Below are 21364 nucleotides of genomic sequence, written 5' to 3'. Positions count from 1 at the left end.
AAAAAAATCACAAAAGTTTGCTATTGAAATGGCTATAATATTTTTGTACTTTTCATTGGAAAGTTCATTGGAAAGAAAATCAGGAGAGCACTTTTTGAATTTTCAAATAGAGTTCGCAAGCTATGGAGGAGCTTCAGGAATATGATCTGTGATACAATGAGACGTGAATAGAAATCTTCACCGGAAAAAAAATTATCTGCAAATCTGGATCCCAGACAGTCCCATGTAATAAAAATTGACAGAATAGAGTCTGTGTCGGCTATCTCAATGTGTTCACACCTGCTGCTTAATACATGGCATCGAAAGTGGAACTTTGTACACTGTCTAACATATACCCCACATATATAGCGTTGAAAGTGTACAAACATGAAATTTTGAAAAAAATCTCATCTGAAAAAAGCGCAAAGATCATTTGCAGAGTTCAGGTTGGTCCAATACGACCAGATATGGTGACGATTGAGAGAAAAATGTTTCAATTCAAAGTTAATTTTTAGAATTTTCAACTTTTGGTTGAGGATGTCTGTTCTAGGAAGAAAATTGAGCCTACGAAAGACATGAATATCAGTATACATTTTTGCGCTTTGGTCGTAAAAATGCATAGACAGGTGAAATTAAATTTCTGACAAAGTGGAGGAGGTATGAAACAAAATAGTGGGTGGATTTCGATTTATCCGTTTCTCATCAGCTCCAAATCTCTAATAGAATTGTTCTTTTTGGATAACCCATTTTGGTGATTCCAAATTCCGACTAGAATACGTTGAAACGTGAAAATCAATAGAGCTAAATCTACATAATTGGCGATTATGGACTGCGTTGACAAAGATATAATAGAATTCTCAGAAACTCCCAAAAAACTCATATACGCATATTTTAAGTTTGAAAAGATAACTAATGACAACAGTAATACCTGGAATAGAAGAGCCAGACACACATTCAAGTCTGAGCTCGACTATCTCAATTTCTATGAAAGATATAAAAATATGTCACCTGATAGAATGTTAGTGATATTATGATAAACAGTCTACCAGTTAACACATTTTGATATCTTGCCTAGGAGGCAAGGGAAATCATGTCAAACTGGGCAGTGTAGGGGCCCTTCTAAATATTACAGGTTTTACGGTATCTGAAAAAGTGAAAGAAAAACAAGTTGAAATCGGCTAAACATTTCCATATTTTCATAATTTTGGAATCGACCTTCAAAATTTGACTTTTTTTTGATTTTCAAATTACCCGGATAATATTAAATTTTACATTTTGGACAATTTTTCCTCTTCTCAACATGTTGCCCATCCAATCATACATATCTTTCTGTCAACCGTTTCATATCTCCACACCATCCACCTATTTTCTCATTTCCCACCCAAATACAATTATCCGCATAGGCTCCGCCTCTTCCTCCACCCATCATTCCTCCCATCTCATAGCCTTCTTATTCTTCCCTTTATTCTTGTCTTCCCCTACTACTATAGTAATTCTCTTTCAGTTGCAGACGAAGAAGCAAAAGAAGCAGCAGCTACTGCAGTAGTTTCCTCTTGTACCACATTTCTTTTTCTGGTGTGGTCACCTCTTGTCCCCGCCCCCTATTTTGTCCGTCGTCATTTCCAAAAGAAAAAGTGCCCAGTGTCCACTCTTGTTGGTTTCCCGTGGTAACTTGAAGCGGACACTCTCCGCGTCTTCCGTACTCTTCGGAAAAGGTTTCTCCTACTTCTTCTTCTTGTCATTTTCTTTTTTCTTTCCGAAACTCATTTCCTATTTTGTGTTCTGAACAAGCTCGTTTTGAATTCGAGTCTTTGGTCCCAAAGCTATAGTCCCTAGTTCTCACTATTGTCGTTTTTTGTTATTGTCGCTGTCAATTATTTTTTCAATAGTCTTCTTGATTATTATTACCTGTGGTTATCAAAACTAACAAATAATCGTATCTGATTGTTATTTCCGATTTTTCAGATTGTAACCCTTTTTCAATACCCGTCGGAAAGAAAACGATGAGAGCTCGCTCCAGTTCCGTTACCGTACTCTACGATAAAAGACATCGCAAGGGTGAGTTCTAGAACACATGGGATCTGAGAATAGTTTCTGTTTCAGGAGTCTCCCTTGATCGAAACAATAACTACGCATCACGAGAAGTCGAAAAGCAACCCAGAATGGTCCATACTTCGTCTCGCCACGTCAACGAAGGTTTTTTTGGAGTGAGTCATCTGATCCTCCTCCACGAGACCCCTATTCTTACATTCATAATGGGGGATAAGTACAACTATACACTTTTCGTATATATGTGCACTTTCTGAATGTCCATTCCATTTCCGTCCACTCGTTTTTTCTTCTTTTTTTCTTTTTACTTTTACCTATTACTTTTTTGTGCAGGGTTGTGTCTCCAGATGTTTCTGTTATTGCATCATAGACCCTGGTACGAAGACTAGTACGGAAATATGAAAGGAGAAAAAAATAAGGGGGAGTCACCGGAAATGGTCCCAATAGGAATATATTGTGTATAAGCTTATAGGGTAGAGTAGTTTGACTCATCGAACAATAAGAAAACGTGTCTGAAAAGATCGTTCGAGATGTTCAGAATCATCGATCAGATGCTGAAAAGGAATGGTCAATTAATGGCCAAAATTGAAATGGTTTCTCATTAGTTCGTGTTCTACTAGTTTTTAGACAGGCCTTTGATTATTCAGAACTTTTTTTCTAAATCAGACAAAGATACCCATTAAGTTCAGTGTTTTTCATATCCATTCAATTTCCACATAAGCTTCTTTCAGAGTAAATGAAAACCTGAATTAGCTAACTTACGAAATCCATGCGGAAGAAATCATACACCTCATTGCGCTTGTCTTCCGTGACCTATTCAGCAGGGTTTCTCACCTGTTCTCACATTTAAACGAACACTTCTGGAAGATGTTTTTGAACCCAAAGACCTTGTCTAATTCCTTTTACATCTGCCACAACAATAATATTATGTCGGGACGTCGTCTATTCTTGTGGGTTTAGCTATATGGATAAGTAATAGTGTATTCCGGATAGTTAGGCAACAGATCATGTCACTAATGGAATCGGGCGCTATGTTGTCTCACTTTCTTTTTCAACTTTCTATTTCTCATTTAGGTCTCCAAATGGATTCAGCATGTTGACGGACGTCAAGAAATCGAAAAGCAATACGAGATTGGCGCTGTTATCGGCAAAGGAAACTTCTCGAGTGTGCATCTGACGAGACGCAAGGAGGATGGCACCAAGTGCGCGCTCAAGGTTCAGTACCAGTCAACACGACAATTTTCATTTCCTTGCCTATTCTTAAATAATTGTTGGTCCTTCTTTTCAGCAAGTCGAAAAACGAGCAATGCGCGGGAAATGCTTCTTTGTGGACAATGAAGTCGAGATGCTTTCTCTAATTCAACATGATCACATAATCTCAATAATCGACGCATTCAGTACTGATAATCAGTATTTCATTGTTTTCGAGCACGCACAGGTTGATCTATAGACCCAATTTTCTAGTCAATATATTAAAAAATATTTCAGTATGGAGATCTTTATGAAACCATTCGTAAAAATGGGAGAATCGAAGAATCAGATGCTGCAATGATAACTCTGCAAGTGGCATCTGCTCTCACTTATTTGCACGAGCGGAACGTTGTTCATCGAGATGTCAAACCTGAAAATCTGCTTCTCGTCGACAAGTTCAGTGTGAAACTCTGTGATTTCGGATTGGCTTGCCATGTCCTTGGACCTCTATATCGTATATGTGGAACACCTACATATTGTGCTCCAGAAGTTCTTCGAGAGACTGGATACTCAACCAGATGTGATATATGGTCCCTTGGAGTTGTTCTCTACGTGATGCTCGTTGGATATGCTCCATTTCGTGCCCCAGATCAATCCCGGTTGTTCAAACTGATATTGCAAGCAAAACCAAATATGGATATGCCAGAATGGAAAGGAGTCTCTATGAGTGAGTTTGTTGTCTGTTTTTTACTAATAAAGTTAACAAATTAAATTTCAGGAGCCAAAGATCTTGTATCTCGTCTTATGAATAAGAACGAAGAACGTCGTCCACTTGCCTCCCAAATTGTTTCTCATCCCTGGATTGCTCCGTTCACAATGGAGAATATCGACGATGAATAAATTCTTGATTCTGAAAAAGTTCGCCCGGTGCAAACGCAAATGTCTTTCAGCATGAAACCATTTCATTTCAATTCAATAAAAATGTACATTTATTTTTTATGTTCCTCGTCAAACAATTTCGATAATCGAAAACAAGTATTAACTAAAAATCAAGACAGGGAAAGTGAAAAAAAAGAACACAATGACCAATTTTTTCAATCTTGTTAATCTTATCAGTTGTTTCTCAACCCATTGAAGTGGTCAGAGGAAACTACAAGGTGGCTACAATCGACACAATTTTATGCGGTTCAAGTTTTTAGTCAATGTGACCTGTCACTGGTATAAAAGCCAGAGTTTTCTTGATTCAACTACGTTCGTGTAATTATGGCTCTTTTGATTCCTATTCTTCTAGGAGTACTTGCAATAATTTTTGTAATGTGTTCCAAAAGAATAAAATGGATTTTGAAAGTGTTTGAGTTCAGTGACAAACTTCCTGGTCCAACAACACAGCCATTTATTGGGAATATTAGTTCATTTGCCAAAATGAGCAAAATTGGTATGAATTTTTTTTTAAATATTGAATTTAAAAAATTATATTTTCAGAAATGCTGGACTACATGATAAAAACTGCAAATGAGTTAAGAGACAGTGGAGAGAGTATAATGAGATTCCAGTTTATTGGAAAACTTCTCGTTTTTCCTTTGGATGGAAAATCCGCACAAACGTTACTTCAATCAACAACAGAGCTGGATAAAGGAGACGATTATGAATTTGCAAGGGCATGGCTTGGGAGGAGTGTCCTTCTGGATGGGTATGGAGAAAGATGGAAAAGCCATAGAAGACTTGTCACTCCAACATTCCATTTTGCAAAACTGGAAGGATACCTGGGAGTGTTCAATAGAGAGACAAAGGTGAGAATAACAACTATGATCGAGTTTTGATATATTTTATAGGTGATGGTTGAACTTCTGGATGAGTTTGCAAAATCTGGAGAGACAGTTGATTTGTTCCATTACATCAAACGTTGCACATTAGATATCATTTGTGGGACAGCAATGGGAACCACTATCGATGCACAGCACAATCCAACCCATTCGTATGTGTTGGCAGTAGAAAGATTCAATAAACTATCGGTATTTTTACTAATAATTTTGAACACAAACTTTTCAATGCAGGTTGATCATTCGATGAAAGCCCATCTACAGATTCCTTTCCTCTTCTGGTTGTTGGGTTATCAGAAAAAGAAAGATGATTATGTTTACACAATGAAAAAGTTTACAAGAGATGTAACTGCTGGAAGAATGACAGGTTTGAAGTTAGGCCATATCGAGAATCATGCTTCGAAGAGAGATATGAACTTTTTGGATATTCTTTTATGCAGCAAAGAGACAAAGGATTGGAGTGAGAAGATATTCGAGAGGAAGTAGACACTTTCATGTTCGCTGGACACGATACAACTGCTGCATCGTTCTCATGGATGTGTTGGAATATGGCACATAATCAAGATATTCAGGAAAAAGTGTACAAGGAAATAATTGAGATTTTTGGAGATGATCCGAACGGAGATGTAGATTCTGAAGGCATCAAGAAGCTGGACTATACGGAAAGAGTATTGAAGGAATCTAAGAGACGGATTGCACCAGTTCCTACTTTACAACGAAAGCTGAGAGAGGATATGGAGATTGGTTAGTGAAGATTTCGAACTAATTTTAGACAATAATTATATTTTAGGTGGTCACATGATACCAGCCGGCGTGAACATATCAGTAGCTAAAGAAATGCCTACGACTACATCCCTTTCTCAGCTGGGCTTCGTAACTGTGTTGGGCAGAAGTTTGCTCAACTTAACGAAAAAGTTTTGCTGATTCACATGTTGAGAAACTATCGTATCGAACCGATGCTAGATTTTAATGGCACTCAGCCGAGTTTGGAGGTATGAAGAATGATTTTTATTCATTAAAGATTTCATTTTTAGATTATTTCAAGACCATCAAACGGAATTCCTGTGATGTTGACTAGACGGTAGAAGAAGTTTCATCAATTGGTCAAATTCATACTGCTCCATTTTTATCTTTGAACTTGAATAAATATGAACTTCAATAACATAAACTGAATTCGAGTAATTTCCTGAAAATAAAACCTATAATGAATGTATGGCTAGTCAAAAGTTTATGTATTCACTGTTTTTATATCCCTATGTCATCAAATGATCAGATCTGGTATTTACTTGTTACAAAAACCAGTTCATGCCGCAGAAGATGCTGGATACACCACAAAAGTGTTCATCCATTCCATTTCCTTGACCACATAGTCTGCATCAAATATGTCTTTCACTGTTAAACACAAACAAAGTATATTTCCGAGTAGTATGATTTTGATGTTTTTTACCTTTTTCTTGCTCATCTTCACTATTATTATCAGTCGACAATCAAGAACTAACAATGAGTTTGATAAAGAAGGCGGATTGAATTTGAAACCTGACTTTGTGTATTCTTTGATTGGTGAGCAATGATTCTTGGCTCCGAGAAGATTCAGTTTCAGAGATAAGAGAGTTGCTTACAAACGCCTGTAAGATTCCTTACATATTCTTTCCAAACGAAGACGATAAAGTCTATGAATTGCTTGATGAGAATAGAAAACCTGTAAGGTACGTTTTATTCTAAAAAAGATCAATGTCAGAATTACTTCTTTAGAAGCGACTGCATTTTCAATGAATTGAACAAAAGTGTCAATCTGACTTCCGATGGAACATTAACCTTCAAATCAAAAACGAATGTTGATTCGTCCACAGATTCCATCAAGTAAGTTGTATTTTGAATTAACCAAAACAGTTTTTCGAAACATTTTTTGGATGCACCTACTACAAGCATAGTGGAACATCGGATCAATCTTTCGAGGTAAATACCTAGGTTTGAGAATCAATAGTTCTAAAATTCAGGTTACAAAAGACGTGCCTGTGAAAGTTCCGTTTTACAATTTCGCATTTTCCTGTGTTCAAAACGAAATTGTAAAGTTTTTGAAGCCATTTGTGAATTTCGCTCTGATTCCAAAGGTATGAAAATTGAAGAAAAAACAATCTGTAAAATTTCAATTTTAGCAACCACAAGGCGAATCGATTGCTGTAATATTCCTCCCAACAATGAATCACAAACTCTTCATGAAGAAAATGCCGAAAAGTAAACATTTCATGAAAAATAATAAGTTTGAATTTGCTCAAATTATGACCAAGGCAAGTTGGAATTTGAAAAATATTGAAAAGATTAAAATGTTTTCAGAAAGAACCAAAGCCACTGAATGATCTTCTTCTACAACTGGGACTCAATTCTGAGACTCAAAATGTGTTCGACAAAGCAAAGGAACACAAATTCACAACATTTTTCTCTGGGCCAAAACTGATTCGAGATTTAATTGATCCAGATTTCGATACAACGGATCATCAAAACTTCATACAACAATTTTTGGTAGACGAGCGTTCGTGCCTTAAAGATGGCAGAGTAAGCCAAGAAGTTGAATTATATAAAAACAACGATTTCCAGAACCTTCTTAGCGATCAACTAGAGAAAATGAACGCGTTCCTAACATCAACGAGTGATTCAAAAACATTTTCCACTTTGTTTTTGGATGATTATGGACCACACAAAAGTTCAATCGATCATGAGTTGAATGAAATGTTGAATTCTCTAAACGATTCGAAGATTTTTGAAAATACTACTCTTATTGTGACGTCTTATGGCTTATCAGAAAAGTAAGTGAGCGCTTTCGAGTAAGTAGTAAGAAAATATCTAGATTTCAGGGATGTCGAAACTGAGAATGAGAAAAATCCACTATTCGCAGTCAGATTATCAGATAAATTTATGAAGAACTACCAAGAAAAACATTATTTCATGAAAATGAACTTCAACAGGTAATTTATATCCTAAAACTTATGGTTTAATGTTTCATTTTCCAAGGCTACTATCATCCTTAAATTTCAATAGCATGTTGATTGAGCTAATGGATCCTTATGCCGTTATCAGCACTACTCCGTTCAAAGTTCAACCAACGTGGCGAAACTGTGCATCTGAAGGGATTTCAGCGATTTCGTGCGTTTGTATGAATATGGTATGTTGTTTTCTGAGGTTTAATGGTTTTTTATTATATTCCGTTTTCAGAATCTAAAATCAGAATATCCAGAGGAATCTGAGAAGAATTTTTTGAATCAATTGAGATCAAAGTTTGGAAAGGAAGTGAATAGTAAAAAATGTGTTCGATCATTCGAAACTGAGGACTATTCTTTTTTCTATGATTATGCACTGAATACGTACGTTATATTTTGGATTCACTGATGACGAAAAAGTTCCAGGAAGAAAGAACTTCGAGGAGTCGAGCTCACTGGCTTTGCTAATATCACTGGCTTCAGTGGAGAGGTTATTTTCGAATTTTTTTAAGACTATAGGAAAAACTTAAATTTCAGAAAACATTAATGCTGAAAAAGATGTTCACTTTTAAGAAAGACTTTGAATCATTCCAAAGTTTTGACACGGCACGAGTGATAGTAGCTTATGAAGTTAATATTGGAATTGCAAGGTGAGTTTAGAAATGAAATAACTGGCAAAGTGACGAATTTCAGCATGTGTGATCTTTGAATGAAATGAAAAGCAAACAGTACGGGTTGCCGGTAGAGAATAAGTGAATCCAGCCTGAAGAATTTCTCGGATGCCTAAACTAAATCTTCCAAATGAATCAATGTTGTATGTGTATCAAATAAAACTTTATTTGGATAAATCGATTTCATGGAGAAATACCAAAGCAGTCAAAATAATGGAACGAAAAAAAGCTTTTATGAAAATTCAGATTCGCTTTCTTCAAACATAATACTCCGACCCACATAATCCTTGTATACGATCGTTTCACCTCATTTTTTTTTTCCCTCGATTCGCTTTTGTCCAGTACGATTCCCTTTTCTTCTGATCAGCTTTTTCACTCCTTCTCAACCCTTATCAAATCTTTCCATTACATCACTTGGTTGTTCTTTTCATTGTGTTCCATACACACCCATTTCCATCCCTTTCGATATCAATTAATTCTGTACAGATGACCACCTTGTTGCGTTCTTAGCCTTCCGCGACGCCGTCTCGTTCGTCACGTTTTTCATTCACTTTCCATTCTCAATTCGGTTCCACAAACGGCTTCCGTCTGCGTCTCCGAATCATGTTCACTTGTTTCTTAGAAATCTTGTAATAATACATTTAGACACTGGTCTCACCATACTGTACTATCTTTTGAGATCTGAATCTTTTCGAGACTATTAAAGGACAGCTACATTGGATACTGTAGGTTTCAGCTAGTAGGAATGTAGAACAGTGTCCGTCTCTTAAATTTTATATATCTCATAATTTTATCGCAATTGCCCATCAACATCATTCCTTTCCGATTAATATTCGCACCTTGCCAATTCATTCGTAGAATCCGTTCCATATATTTATTCGTTCTTCCTTTCCATTATATTCGTTTTCAGATGTCACCTCTTTACCTAATCCTACCATTTCTTCTTGTTTTACCTACAGTACCCCATGAACTTCATCATAAAGCGTTTCGATCATTGAAGACTCCAAAAGTAAATAAGCATAGATTATCATTGATTATCCAAAGATTGAAATCCAATGATACGACACGATTGAACAATCCAGGTATCAACAAGAATTTGTCTCTAATTTCATTGAAATTAATTTTCAGAACACTGTCCAATGTTTCAATCATTCTCTCATTGTGCTTGCGAACCCACTTGCAACAATCCAAATCCAGTAAGCTTTCATAATCAATACACTTTTTCCTTCTAATTGTGATTTTAGATATGTGAAAACTGTGAACCTGGATGCACTTGTAGAAATGGATTCGTAAGAAGTTCCCTACGTCTTTGTGTTCTTCCAGAGGAGTGCCCAAGAACAAAACTTCGTCGATTCGAACTTCAACCACCAAAAAGACTCTATGAAGCTGTTCCAGTAGTTCTCACAACCACCACATCTCCTACTACAACTACTACTGAAGAGCCAACAACAACAGAAACTCCCACGACTACAACCTCTGAATCTTCACTTGTTGAAGAAATAATGACTGTTCCATTGATAGTTCTCCGAAACGGTCCAACACCCCCGTCTGCCCCACCAATGCTTCAAGAGCCGATTTCTGATATGATCGGAGCTCCATCAGCCACTCCTCCACCTGATTTCTCGTATGGACCACCAGGAATGAATGCCGCAAAAGTGGCACTGTATGAGAACTTCCTGAAGCAGAAGAGGATCATGCGGGCACTCCGACATAGAAGAAATCAGTTTGCGAAGAGAATGTTGTAATATTTTTATTTTATCTGTGCTTGGCTAGAAAGATCTCATAAATTCATTAAATGTTTGGTATAAATATTTTTACTTTAAAACATTAGTGGTACAGAGATAACGTAGTGGGAGAGATACAAATAACAAAGTGATGGAAGTTGTGATAAGAAGAAACCGAGTATTCATAAATTTTATAAAATCACAGCGGATAAAGCAATAAAAACATTTTCTCAGTGATGTTTGGTAGATCTTCGATGTGGACGTTTTTTGTTATCTGTCGAAGTTTCAGGAACGAATTCGAATATCGAATCAATTGCGACACCATTATCGGCAGTGTTATCAAATAGTTTGTAGTCGATGTCTGAAAAAAAACACTCTGGTTATTTTTAGAATGTAATAAAACAATGGGGCTTACCTTTGAACAATGGAGCTGATTGGGAAGATCCTATGAGAAGAAATAGAAAGAAAACGACAGCTACTAGTGGCTGCATGATTTAATACACTGAAATAAGATGCTTTGAGCACTTTTTATCAGCCGAGGATAGGGGGCGTGGCTAAAAATAATCACTTGGGAATCCGATCATAAAAGAGGGAATTTGTTAACTCTCTTATCTAGAATTATTGCACTTTAACAGGCACTTCCGCCTACCAGAAAACAAGTGGAGTGTGACAATATAAAAGGACAAGGTGGGTGGGTTTTACAACCGTACCTTCAGTTGTAAACTATCATTGAGTGCCTCATCCGACCCAATAATTTATAATCCTCCCAGCCGATGGGAACTTCTTCTTAAAGCCGTGCTGGTAGGTATCCGTGCCGGTAGGCAACTCAAACAAAAATCTTCTTACGTAAGAGCAAAATGTTTCTTCTTTTTGGTCTAACAAGGAGAACTGAGAAGATTATCAGAGAATATTTGATTTCTGGAGCCCCTTTTTTTATTTTCATTAGTTTGAGTGCTTTATTTGGAAGGAAAACCAGTTTTGTAAATAAGTTTATAATCTATCCAAATCTAGATAGATCCGGACGGAATAGTAGGCTACGTAATAGAGCCGTACTAGGGGAACAAATTTAAAGTTTCAAAGTGTAAAATGGAAAAGTTTCGAGCAAGAATAATATTTTATCAGTGTTCATTTATACAATAGATAACATGTTTACATCTACAGTTCTGGAAGAACTTTTCCTGGATTCATAATGTTTCTTGGATCCAACGCCTTCTTTACTGTATGCATCAATCTGACAGTATTCTCTCCTAGTTCTTCTCTCAAATATTTCCTCTTTCCCAATCCAATACCATGTTCACCAGTGCATGTTCCGTCTGCTGCTAGGGCTCGTCTCACTAAACGGTCAGAAAACGATTGGATCTTTCGATGTTCTGATTTGTCTTCCTCGATTGTTGGTAGAATAACATGGAAGTTCCCATCTCCAACATGTCCAACAACTGTACCATGTATGCCATGCTCATCTAAATCAGCTCTTGTTTCTGAAATAACGTCGGCCAATTTGGAAATTGGAACACAAACATCCGTAGTGAACCCCTGAAAAAACTGATTACTTTAATAAATAGTTTTAGATTTGACTCACTCTTGCCCCAGTTCTCATTGATAATGCTGCATAATAAGCGTTATGTCTAGCTTTCCACAAAATAGCCATTTTATCCGGAGATGCTCCAGAATCAAAATCCAATGCTTCATGACTCTTACAAATTTCTTCCACAGCAGTTGTCTGATCGGCCACTTCTTTTTCCGAACTTCCATGAAATTCAATGAAAAGAGTTGGGGCTTCTCGGAGAGTCAGACCGCTGTATGCGTTGCATGCTTTAATCTGTACATCGTCCAAAAGTTCTATTCTAGCCACAGGAATGCTCCATTGGAGAGCTTCGACTACAGTGGAGGCTGCTTGATGAACGGAAGAAAAAGAACTGACTGCAGCAGAGAGGAATTGAGGGCGAGGATGCACTCTGAATAATTAACTTTTGGAACTAAGTATTTTTTATTTCCTACTTCACTGTCGCCTGTGTAATGACTCCTAATGTGCCTTCAGATCCAACAAAAAGTTCTGTGAAGTTGAAACCAGCTGATGATTTTCTGAAAAAATCTCTTCCTATAGGGAAACCACAATTTTGAAAAAATTACCTAGGACACCTTCCTTTTCCCTTTGTATCAATCACAGTTCCATCTGCCAACACAACTTCCAAATTCACTACATTCTCTTTCATAGTACCATAACGGATTGCATTCGTTCCACTAGCGCTTGTCGCTACCATTCCACAAACTGATGCGTCTGCTCCAGGATCTAAAATTTGAAATTTCAATTTTAGGTTATCAGAGACTCCACAAACCAACTGGGAAAAACAATCCAGAGTGCTTGATGGAATCATTCAGAGCAATTCTTGTGGTGGAAGGTTTCACAGAGCATACGAAGTCCTGCTCACGAAGTGTTGGCTCTCCAACTACTTGCTGGGTACTGAGACATACTCCACCTAGAATTGACATGGATCCACCTTCAAGTCCAGTTCCAGTTCCAAATGGGACCACTGGGATATTTCGATCGTTGCATAATTTCAGAAGTTGAGAAACCTGTTCGACGTTTGTTGGTTCCAATACGACGGCGGGTGGCGGGGCTCTGGAAAGGTCTGGTTTCATTATATTAGTTGATTGTAGGCAATTTTGACCAACTTCAGGAGTCTGGATTTCGGCTGTCAAGTATCCGATAACTTTGAAAATATTGGAGGGTGTAAAAATACGGGATTGAAAACTTTGCATTCACAGCATTTTTCGTAGATTCCTAGTTTTTCAGCTACTTTCCGATTCATAACAGACACCCGTTTTTTTCCCGTTTTCAGTACAAAAACGGGCCAAGAGGGATGTCTTTCAGTAATCTGCAAATAGCTGGAACACTATATATTTTCAAAAAATTCTGTAAATGCAAAGTTTTCAATCTAGGTATGTGTTACACCTTCCAAAATTTACAAAATGATTGCAAACCTGACAGCCGAGCTTCAGACTTTTGAAAATGGTCATAATGGCCAAAAATCAACTGAAAATAGGTTTCTTTTTGTATATCTTACTGACTGGTATTACTTTATATATTTTTAGTTTGGTATTGTCGGAACAAAAAACTGCGACCTCGGTGTATGCAGATCCAATACAAAACGCAGAGTGTTTTGCACTGAGTCTGCATCCACCGAGGTCGCAGTTTTATAATTCCGACAATAAGTGAGATATATTAATTTTCCAAATTTTCTATTTAAAACCAGCATCAACGTTCAATCTCATAACTGCTACAATTCGATCTTTGTATTCTCCAAAATCCAAATCCTATCCTTACTCTGGCTCAGCTGTTGTCAAAGATCAATTTGACAGACGCGGAGTGTTACCACAAGAGAAAACTTACAACAAGAGAGAGAAGATTTTGAATTACACGTAAATCATATAGAGCTCATCCCAGATCTCTATACAAAAGACGTTTAAATATGGTTTTAACTACATAATAAAGCCGTTTCCCGTTTGGGATTCAACTAGTCAACAGAATGGAAACTCACACAAAGTGGCTTTCATCCCGGGCAAACTGTCTTCTCACAGATTCTTGAGTTCTCACTCCAGAACTACCAGCAATCTTTTGAAAATCTGGCAACGATTTTTCAATGGCATTTTGAATGGCTTGTGTACTGAAAACTCGCCGCATTTCTGAAATTGTAACAAGAAAATAGTAATCAATTCTAATCTAGGAGAAAAAGGAATTGAAGAGTAATCGACTAGAACACAACTGACACAATTCGGTACAATGTCTTCTCTTCTTTTTTTTCTTGTTAAAACAGGTGGAAGTTGTCTTGATCGCAGTTGTAGAACTGGACTCTGATGTGACAAACATATACACTCAAAAAACGGGCAAAACCCGGGGAGTTCAAAGAAGCATAGACAACGGGAAAACGGAAGGAGACGCAGCACGAGAAGCAACTGAAATTTGTGTTGCTTTACACGTGATGAAGGACAAAGATGGATGGGTGGAATAAGAAGAAAAAAAACCGATTTCTATGCTGAGAACTTATTTTCAGGTCGAACACAGTACTCAATAAAGATAATTTGACTTGAATTTGAGAAGTTTGGCTCTCGGTCCTAGTTGCAATGATAACGATAAAACAACTTTGTATTTGAAATAACATTAAAAAAAGCGATGTGAAATCACATTGTTATTCAGAATCCACAGATCCAAGGACGATAAACAGAATGTGACTCTTGATTATTGGTTCCTTCACGCGTTTGTTCGCCGAATTATCAGATCGAGTCTATGAATACAGTTTCTGGAGGAATCTGGATTTCAATAGCTTCAATATGTTAACATATATGTTGCGTTTGAACCTCGAAGAAAAAAACAATGGATTTATTACGGACGCGTAACAAATCTAGTAACAAAAGAAGAGAACAGGGCAAAGTGAGAAACATGTAGAATCAAGATGATGGGGAGATCTGATTTGTTAGTTTTCAAAGAGCGATGTTAGCTGATATGACCAGGGAGGACTTCTCGTGATTAAACTTTGATTTCGATGTCTCCAAATCTATATGAAATGGAAGTCCGTAATCGAACAAACTCCTGCTGTTGTCAAGTGTCACTAGACACCGTGTTGGATTGAGAAGCAAGTTTAGTCTGGAAATTTAGAATATTTGAAACTAAATAGAGGATGAGGAATAACCTTTTTGGATCACTGATTGGTTTGCCGTCCAACTCACAGCGCATGCTGATTTCTAATCGTTTGCCGTCGAACAACCGTATTCTTGTTCCTTGAATGCTTTTGACACCAAAGATCTGTAATGATCACTTATTTTTTGTTGAATGAGAATATACGAACTCACTTCTTGTTTCAGCTCATTAAGTTCCTGGATATGATAATCTTTCTGGTGATCCTCTGTTGCTTCTTTCATTTTTGCCGAGTCTTTGTGATAGAGTTCTTCAACAACGCGTTGTTCCGGTTTCTTATTGATTCGTTGTACTTCTAAATCGCCAACAGCCACACGGTTACGAAGAATGATTGGTTTCAGAGGATCGAGATCGATTCCATGCTGAAAACCACAATTTTTCATATTAAATATATCAACTTTCACTTACTCGACTCTTGATGAGATCACAGAAAATCAGGGCTAGGAGGTGTCGGAAGAACACATCATCGGCGGAAGCTAGTCGTTTTTTATAGAATGTGCTATTGATGAGGACATCGATCTATATCACAAAATAATACATCTGTCAACTTTAATACAATCACCTTCACTGAGTTTTCATTACTATGGTCTCTAACACAGTCCATTTCACCGACGCTCATTGGAATTCGAAACGATGGGTTTCCAGCGTCTAATTGAGCTGCGATCTCGTCCTGAGAACAAAACTTTATTCGAAGAATTCACGAAAATGAATTTTTACCTGTTCCAAATCTTCCAAAGGCGGTGGAAGCTCTTCGCAATGGCAGACATTTACGAAGCATTTCCGGAACTCTTCGGAGAATCCTCCATCGACTTTAATATCTTTCCATTTGCAAACATATCCGGGCAATGGCTTGATGTTCCAAACTTCTTCTTTCTGTGGTTTTTCGATTTTCAAGCTCATCTGGTTAGAACATGTTTGGATTGAACTCCTAGCCTGTTGAGAAATATCACTAATGCTCCGAAAAACATTAAAACAAATATAGACACAAGGTGTATATAAATATATCGAGATTCATGATAATATGAAGAGAAAAAGGCACGAAATTTGGAAACAAGAAAATAAATTACTCAGTTATTTTTACTATTCACATTCGGGAAATTATGTTAGAAAATGGCAAGAAGAGCGAATACGGAGTAGAGAAGAACACATGGATAGGCTACTAGTAGTCGTTGGTGATCCATGGATAGAGCGATAACGAACAGCTTTGACGAAGCTGAAGAGCACCACAAGACAGCGAGACTAGATATGAGATAACCGACGATTCCCTGAAAATTTAACCGTTATGATTTATACTATATAAAAACGAATTTTGGAACGCACCTTGAATGATAAAACTGCCGTCACAATACTAAGAAGAGCCATTGGTAAGAGGCAGTATCCAAGAACAGATGCTGTACACGTGAAAGAAATATTCTTCTCATCGGTAGCCATCAGATTCATGAGGGCGTAAATTCCAACACATCCAAGTCCTCCAACTCCATAAATGAAACCAAAGGAGAGTTTTCCGTGTAATAGGAGAGCTGCTCCGAAAAGAAGACAGAATACGAGTGGTCCTGCAAGATCTTGATCGGCAATCACTTCAACGGTGGCTGATCCAGTTGGGTTAAGAACTGCGATAGTCTTCTCTTTGATGTGTGAGAAGTTGATGCCAAGTTCTTCCAACAATGGAGGCTCATTCTCATAATCTTCTCCGTCAGCTGCTGGATTTGGTAAGGCTATAAATATACTTAAAAGTTAGTTTCTTCCTGCATGTATTTTCTTAATTTACCTCCAGTTCCAGTATTTGGCATAAACATTTGACCTCCATAGTAATTGTTCTGTGGTTGTTGATATTGCTGCTGGTTCTGTTGGTAGTAGTCGTTTCCAGCAGCTGTAAATTCGTTTTAACTTAAAAGTAACATCCAAAACCACAAGCACTTACGTTGCTGAGGTTGTTGATGCTGTGAATAATCGAATTGCCCCCATCCCATGTCTTGTTGATTTGTCTGCGTATTCCATCCTCCTGGAAACAAATGGGGTAAAGGATTTGGATTTAAATTGAGGTGAGTGTTACCTTGCTGTTGTTGGCCATCATCCATCCAGAATCCGTTAGACATTGTTGAAACAAAGCTGGAAACGACGGAAAATGATGTGGCAAAAAATTCGTTGTAACAGTGAAGCAGTAGAGCGCGGCTGCAACGAGACCGATCTTATTTGAGACCCCGGTCAGATCGAATTAGCGGATAAGAGGAGAAGAAAAAGTTTTGCGCAACGGCCACTAGCCGACGACGATGATAGCGATGGCGTCAAGAAGCGGCAAAGACGCAACACCATTTACACGGCCGATGACGACGTCGAATGATTCAGAATCAAAATTGGAAGCGAGAGGTGGTAGACGTAGATGACGAGTTGAAGAAATAAGTAGATGACGAAGCAGCAGCAGAAGAAGAAGAAGAAGAAGAAACAGATGGAGAAGCTGTGAAAGGTGAAACCATGTGTAATGTTTCAGTAGTTGAAGAGGACGTTGGTGTAGATGACAAAGGATTCTCGTAACATTTATGTAAATTTGAAAACGATTCGTGAAGGGAAAGTATACGGAATAAGGATTGGTCAATTGAAGTATTTGAGAGGAAACAAACGGCCAGGAGGGGGATTTCTCTCTCTCCTCGAATCCAATCCGTGACGATTCGTTCAAACTGGGCAAGTTCTCGCAGTCTCTAAATCTATGCATATATCCCTCAATTTCTCTGTCAGATGAGACACTACTTCACATCGCCATTCCTGATGATCCGGTTTTGAGGAAGAAATGATGAGAGATCGAGGCACGATCGTCTGATTTTCCTCTTCAAAATGTTTTGGTGATGTTGGCAGGAGGAGCGTGCCAAAACAACTTTCGATGTAAGTATTTCAGGGCAAAATGTTTCGTTTTTCAAGATCGCCATGGCATACGCAACCGACTTCTGGAAACCGGAGAAAGAATGGGACATTCGAGATGAACTGGGGCTGAATGTATTCAACGGATTTCAATTGAAGAACGAAATACTTTCTTATCCTGACCATACGGAGTTAAAATGTCTGACTACTTCAGCTGAAAAACTCATTAGATCTCTGCGCAAGAACTGTAAACCTGGAGGCTGATGTTTCAAGTTGTTCAACTTTTCGTAACAATTTTCAGAAAAATTAGATTACTCAATTTATTATTCAATTCATTTTTTAACGATTTCGAACAATTTTCGTTTTGTAATTCATGATTTTTTTTTCGCACAGTTTTTAAGAAGATGTTCATTTCTCTACAATATTCCAACGACTTTCATGTAGCCCCTGTGGTGTAATATACTTTTCATTTTACGATTCATATGAACTGTTTGTTCATCTAAAGTTTGGCGAAATTTGTTTTTTCGCATTTGAATTGCCGCCATCAAGCAAACCTGCACATCTAATGCAGTTCTCTTGCGCGTCTGCGCATCTTTCCGTCAATACATTTCCACCGCGACAATTTCTCGTCGACAGCCACCCGACATCACTGCGCTCTCCTTATATTCTCCGACCATTGATACGCATGTGCTTGGTTGTCTTCTTCATTTTCAGTTATTTTTTCCTCGTTGCGTTCTGAAATTTTCGTCAAATTCTCTTCGTTTCATCCCACGAATCCTTCTAAAATTTTACTCGTTGCAGAAGAACCATGGATCAATTCCAAGCTTTGATTGAGCCAGCTCGCCAATTCTCAAAAGACTCGTACCGTCTAGTCAAGAGATGCACAAAGCCAGACAGAAAGGGTGAGTTTTGGAATGATAAAATGCTAACTATTCATATGTTCTGTTTTTTCCAGAGTACCAGAAGATCGCCATGGCCACTGCTATCGGATTCGCCATTATGGGATTCATCGGATTCTTCGTCAAGCTCATCCACATCCCAATCAACAACATCATCGTCGGAGCTTAAGAATTCATTCTTCGTGAATTATAAAAATATCGGGTTGTTCTTTTCTATGTTTCCGCCGTCCCTCCCCGCCGACGAGGAGCACGGAACGCACTTCTCCCTCTCGTCCAATTTTCATGTAGAGTTTCACATTTTTGTCGTTTCGTTTTAATCATTCGAAATCCTCTATTGTGATTTAATTTATTTGTGTCCCACTTTTAATTAACTCATAAATCTTCAAAAAAAGGTAAAAACTGTTCGACTTACTCGCAAATAGAGGATTTTCCAACTGAACATTTTTGCTCGCATGTTGATGCAAGACAAGCACTGGCAAGAAAAAAAAATTGATTGCAGTCTGAATGGACAAGTTTGTAATAGCGATATCTGGGAAACGGAAATCTGGTAAAGACTACTGCACCAATAACTCAATAAAAGCATTCGAGAAGATACAATTATCTGTATCAGCTGTCGGCATATCACACAGTTTGAAGGAAGAATACGCAAAGATTCACAGTAAAACAGTCATCAGTATTCGAATAAGTTTAAAATCCACGTTTTAGATCTGAACTTCGCAGAACTATTAACAGATGGACCGTACAAGGAGCAGTTCAGAAAAGATATGATACGATGGGGAGAAGATGTCAGGAATAAAATTCCCTCAGTATTTTGCAGGTTTTCGATCAGTTAAACCCAGGATGTATAAATATCAAGTTATTTTCAGAGCTGCTCTTCTTTCTGTAGATGATAGCGACATTGTAATCGTTTCGGATTGCCGACGAATAACAGATCTCGAGTTCTTCGTTAGAACTATAAAACTCTCACAGTTCGTGTTGAGACTATCGAAGAGCACAGACAGCAACGGGGATTTCGATTCGTGAAGGGTATTGACGATGCGGAGTCAGAATGCGGCCTGGATGACTACAAATTTGATGTTGTTTTAAAAAACATAACAGGAGAAATAATCGATCCTCAGATAAAAAAAATTGTTGCAACAGTAAATTATGAAATCAATAAACTTTAAAACAACGAACAAGTCTATAACAATGTCGATACTGAATTGCTAAATAATAAAAACCTAAACGAAATTGACGATTTTCAATCATGATTGGCTGGGATGTGCACGTTTTTAGTGAGATCGTCGAAGGCCAACTTGTCCAAATACGCATTTCGATCCAGTGAAATCAAAAGAGGTCGTTTTCCAACGAATGCGGTAGCCAAGGGAATCCACACTTTCTTCATCTCAGGAGCAATGGCCGCGTCCACAACATCAGCAGCCGAGAATCGAAGTGCTTGTTTTTGCATCAGGAAATTGTAATGAATGGTCGTATACAACTGAAACTCAATTTTCTAACAGCTCTCTGTGTAGTTGTTCAACCTTTTTATCGTTATTGTAAAAAATATCAATTGGGAAACGCTTTGCCAGAAAATGAAGGAGAAGTGGTGTGAAGGAAAGCAGGACAAGGAAAGTGTTGGCAACTGAAATTTCATAAATTGGAGATAGAACTGCTCAACTCCTCACCGATGGCAAACATCATCATTGTAGGTTTTTCGGCAGCAGCTTCCCACAAATACGAGGATAACACCGGGACCATCACTGCTCCAGCAACAGACGATGACAATGAAAGAATCTAAACAGCTTTCTGAATTCTTCACATTCCTGAGATCTACAACTACACACCTTGGCTCCCTTCACTCCCATTGCAACGACGTCATGAGGAGTTTTTGGCGAACCAGGTGGAAGAGTACCCTGATGAATCAGAATCGAGTGACCCAAGTCATCTTTATTGACTTTTGACAATGGTATTGTTTCAATGCAACCTGAAAACTACTTTATTAGATTTCCTTGGTTTTCATGCAATCCGGATTTTCGTACATTTTTGAGTTGTTCCCAAGTTCCTTGTAATTCGAATGAAATTTGACGCACTGATTCGGACCGGACGCAGCAAGATTCGCGGTAGTAAAGAAGTCATTGCTTTGCAAGCTTCGGAAAAAATATTCACTGAAAACCAGTAGTAGTTTGTCCACGAGGACTACACGGCCAAGGAAAAATAAGAGAGACCCCGGAAATTAAACTTTGATTTCGATGCCTCCAAATCTATATGAAATGGAAGTCCGTAATCGAACAAACTCCTGCTGTTGTCAAGTGTCACTAGACACCGTGTTGGATTGAGAAGCAAGTTTAGTCTGGAAATTTAGAATATTTGAAACTAAATAGAGGATGAGGAATAACCTTTTTGGATCACTGATTGGTTTGCCGTCCAACTCACAGCGCATGCTGATTTCTAATCGTTTGCCGNCGAACAACCGTATTCTTGTTCCTTGAATGCTTTTGACACCAAAGATCTGAAATGATCACTTATTTTTT

The 21364-nt window shown here is 37.9% G+C and overlaps 9 protein-coding genes across 9 annotated transcripts; 6 read left to right on the top strand and 3 right to left on the bottom strand.

Moving 5' to 3' along the window:
• Positions 1–1982: 1982 nt before the first annotated feature.
• Positions 1983–4119, top strand: CBG09724 (the record flags this gene model as incomplete). Its single annotated transcript, XM_002637153.1, has 6 exons — positions 1983–2037; positions 2083–2186; positions 3103–3243; positions 3317–3466; positions 3517–3946; positions 3998–4119. 6 exons carry the CDS (start codon positions 1983–1985, stop codon positions 4117–4119), a joined length of 1002 nt encoding a protein of 333 aa, XP_002637199.1.
• Positions 4120–4482: 363 nt separating this feature from the next.
• Positions 4483–6124, top strand: CBG09725 (the record flags this gene model as incomplete). The annotated part of the gene is made up of 7 exons (XM_045237578.1): positions 4483–4654; positions 4702–5009; positions 5052–5231; positions 5274–5406; positions 5649–5783; positions 5904–6031; positions 6074–6124. The coding sequence occupies 7 exons, from the start codon at positions 4483–4485 to the stop codon at positions 6122–6124; spliced, it is 1107 nt and encodes a 368-aa protein (XP_045093965.1).
• Positions 6125–6421: 297 nt separating this feature from the next.
• On the top strand, positions 6422–8723 carry CBG09726 (the record flags this gene model as incomplete). The annotated part of the gene is made up of 11 exons (XM_045237577.1): positions 6422–6599; positions 6640–6740; positions 7037–7150; positions 7374–7592; positions 7635–7843; positions 7892–8002; positions 8049–8199; positions 8250–8398; positions 8441–8504; positions 8552–8664; positions 8708–8723. 11 exons carry the CDS (start codon positions 6422–6424, stop codon positions 8721–8723), a joined length of 1425 nt encoding a protein of 474 aa, XP_045093964.1.
• Positions 8724–9595: 872 nt separating this feature from the next.
• CBG09727 lies at positions 9596–10430 on the top strand (the record flags this gene model as incomplete). The annotated part of the gene is made up of 3 exons (XM_002637156.1): positions 9596–9767; positions 9814–9881; positions 9930–10430. 3 exons carry the CDS (start codon positions 9596–9598, stop codon positions 10428–10430), a joined length of 741 nt encoding a protein of 246 aa, XP_002637202.1.
• Positions 10431–10639: 209 nt separating this feature from the next.
• CBG27071 lies at positions 10640–10900 on the bottom strand (the record flags this gene model as incomplete). Its single annotated transcript, XM_045237576.1, has 2 exons — positions 10640–10770; positions 10825–10900. 2 exons carry the CDS (start codon positions 10898–10900, stop codon positions 10640–10642), a joined length of 207 nt encoding a protein of 68 aa, XP_045098890.1.
• A 664-nt stretch (positions 10901–11564) lies between these two features.
• On the bottom strand, positions 11565–17198 carry CBG09729 (the record flags this gene model as incomplete). The annotated part of the gene is made up of 15 exons (XM_002637157.1): positions 11565–11942; positions 11989–12364; positions 12408–12491; positions 12540–12699; positions 12746–13029; positions 13949–14074; positions 15098–15210; positions 15258–15464; positions 15665–15772; positions 15820–16002; positions 16263–16367; positions 16423–16817; positions 16871–16972; positions 17024–17104; positions 17156–17198. The coding sequence occupies 15 exons, from the start codon at positions 17196–17198 to the stop codon at positions 11565–11567; spliced, it is 2745 nt and encodes a 914-aa protein (XP_002637203.1).
• Positions 17199–18763: 1565 nt separating this feature from the next.
• On the top strand, positions 18764–19023 carry Cbr-emo-1 (the record flags this gene model as incomplete). Its single annotated transcript, XM_002637158.1, has 2 exons — positions 18764–18857; positions 18911–19023. 2 exons carry the CDS (start codon positions 18764–18766, stop codon positions 19021–19023), a joined length of 207 nt encoding a protein of 68 aa, XP_002637204.1.
• A 335-nt stretch (positions 19024–19358) lies between these two features.
• Positions 19359–19877, top strand: CBG27070 (the record flags this gene model as incomplete). Its single annotated transcript, XM_045237575.1, has 3 exons — positions 19359–19512; positions 19560–19671; positions 19721–19877. The coding sequence occupies 3 exons, from the start codon at positions 19359–19361 to the stop codon at positions 19875–19877; spliced, it is 423 nt and encodes a 140-aa protein (XP_045098889.1).
• Positions 19878–20094: 217 nt separating this feature from the next.
• On the bottom strand, positions 20095–20969 carry CBG09731 (the record flags this gene model as incomplete). The annotated part of the gene is made up of 5 exons (XM_002637159.2): positions 20095–20331; positions 20375–20475; positions 20519–20627; positions 20678–20817; positions 20873–20969. 5 exons carry the CDS (start codon positions 20967–20969, stop codon positions 20095–20097), a joined length of 684 nt encoding a protein of 227 aa, XP_002637205.2.
• Positions 20970–21364: the final 395 nt, after the last annotated feature.

Source organism: Caenorhabditis briggsae (genome assembly GCF_000004555.2).
Source record: "Caenorhabditis briggsae complete genome, chrV, whole genome shotgun sequence".
NCBI lineage: Eukaryota > Metazoa > Nematoda > Chromadorea > Rhabditida > Rhabditidae > Caenorhabditis > Caenorhabditis briggsae.
Note: the sequence above shows the minus strand (reverse complement) of the source record. Positions and strands in the feature narration are given on the sequence as shown.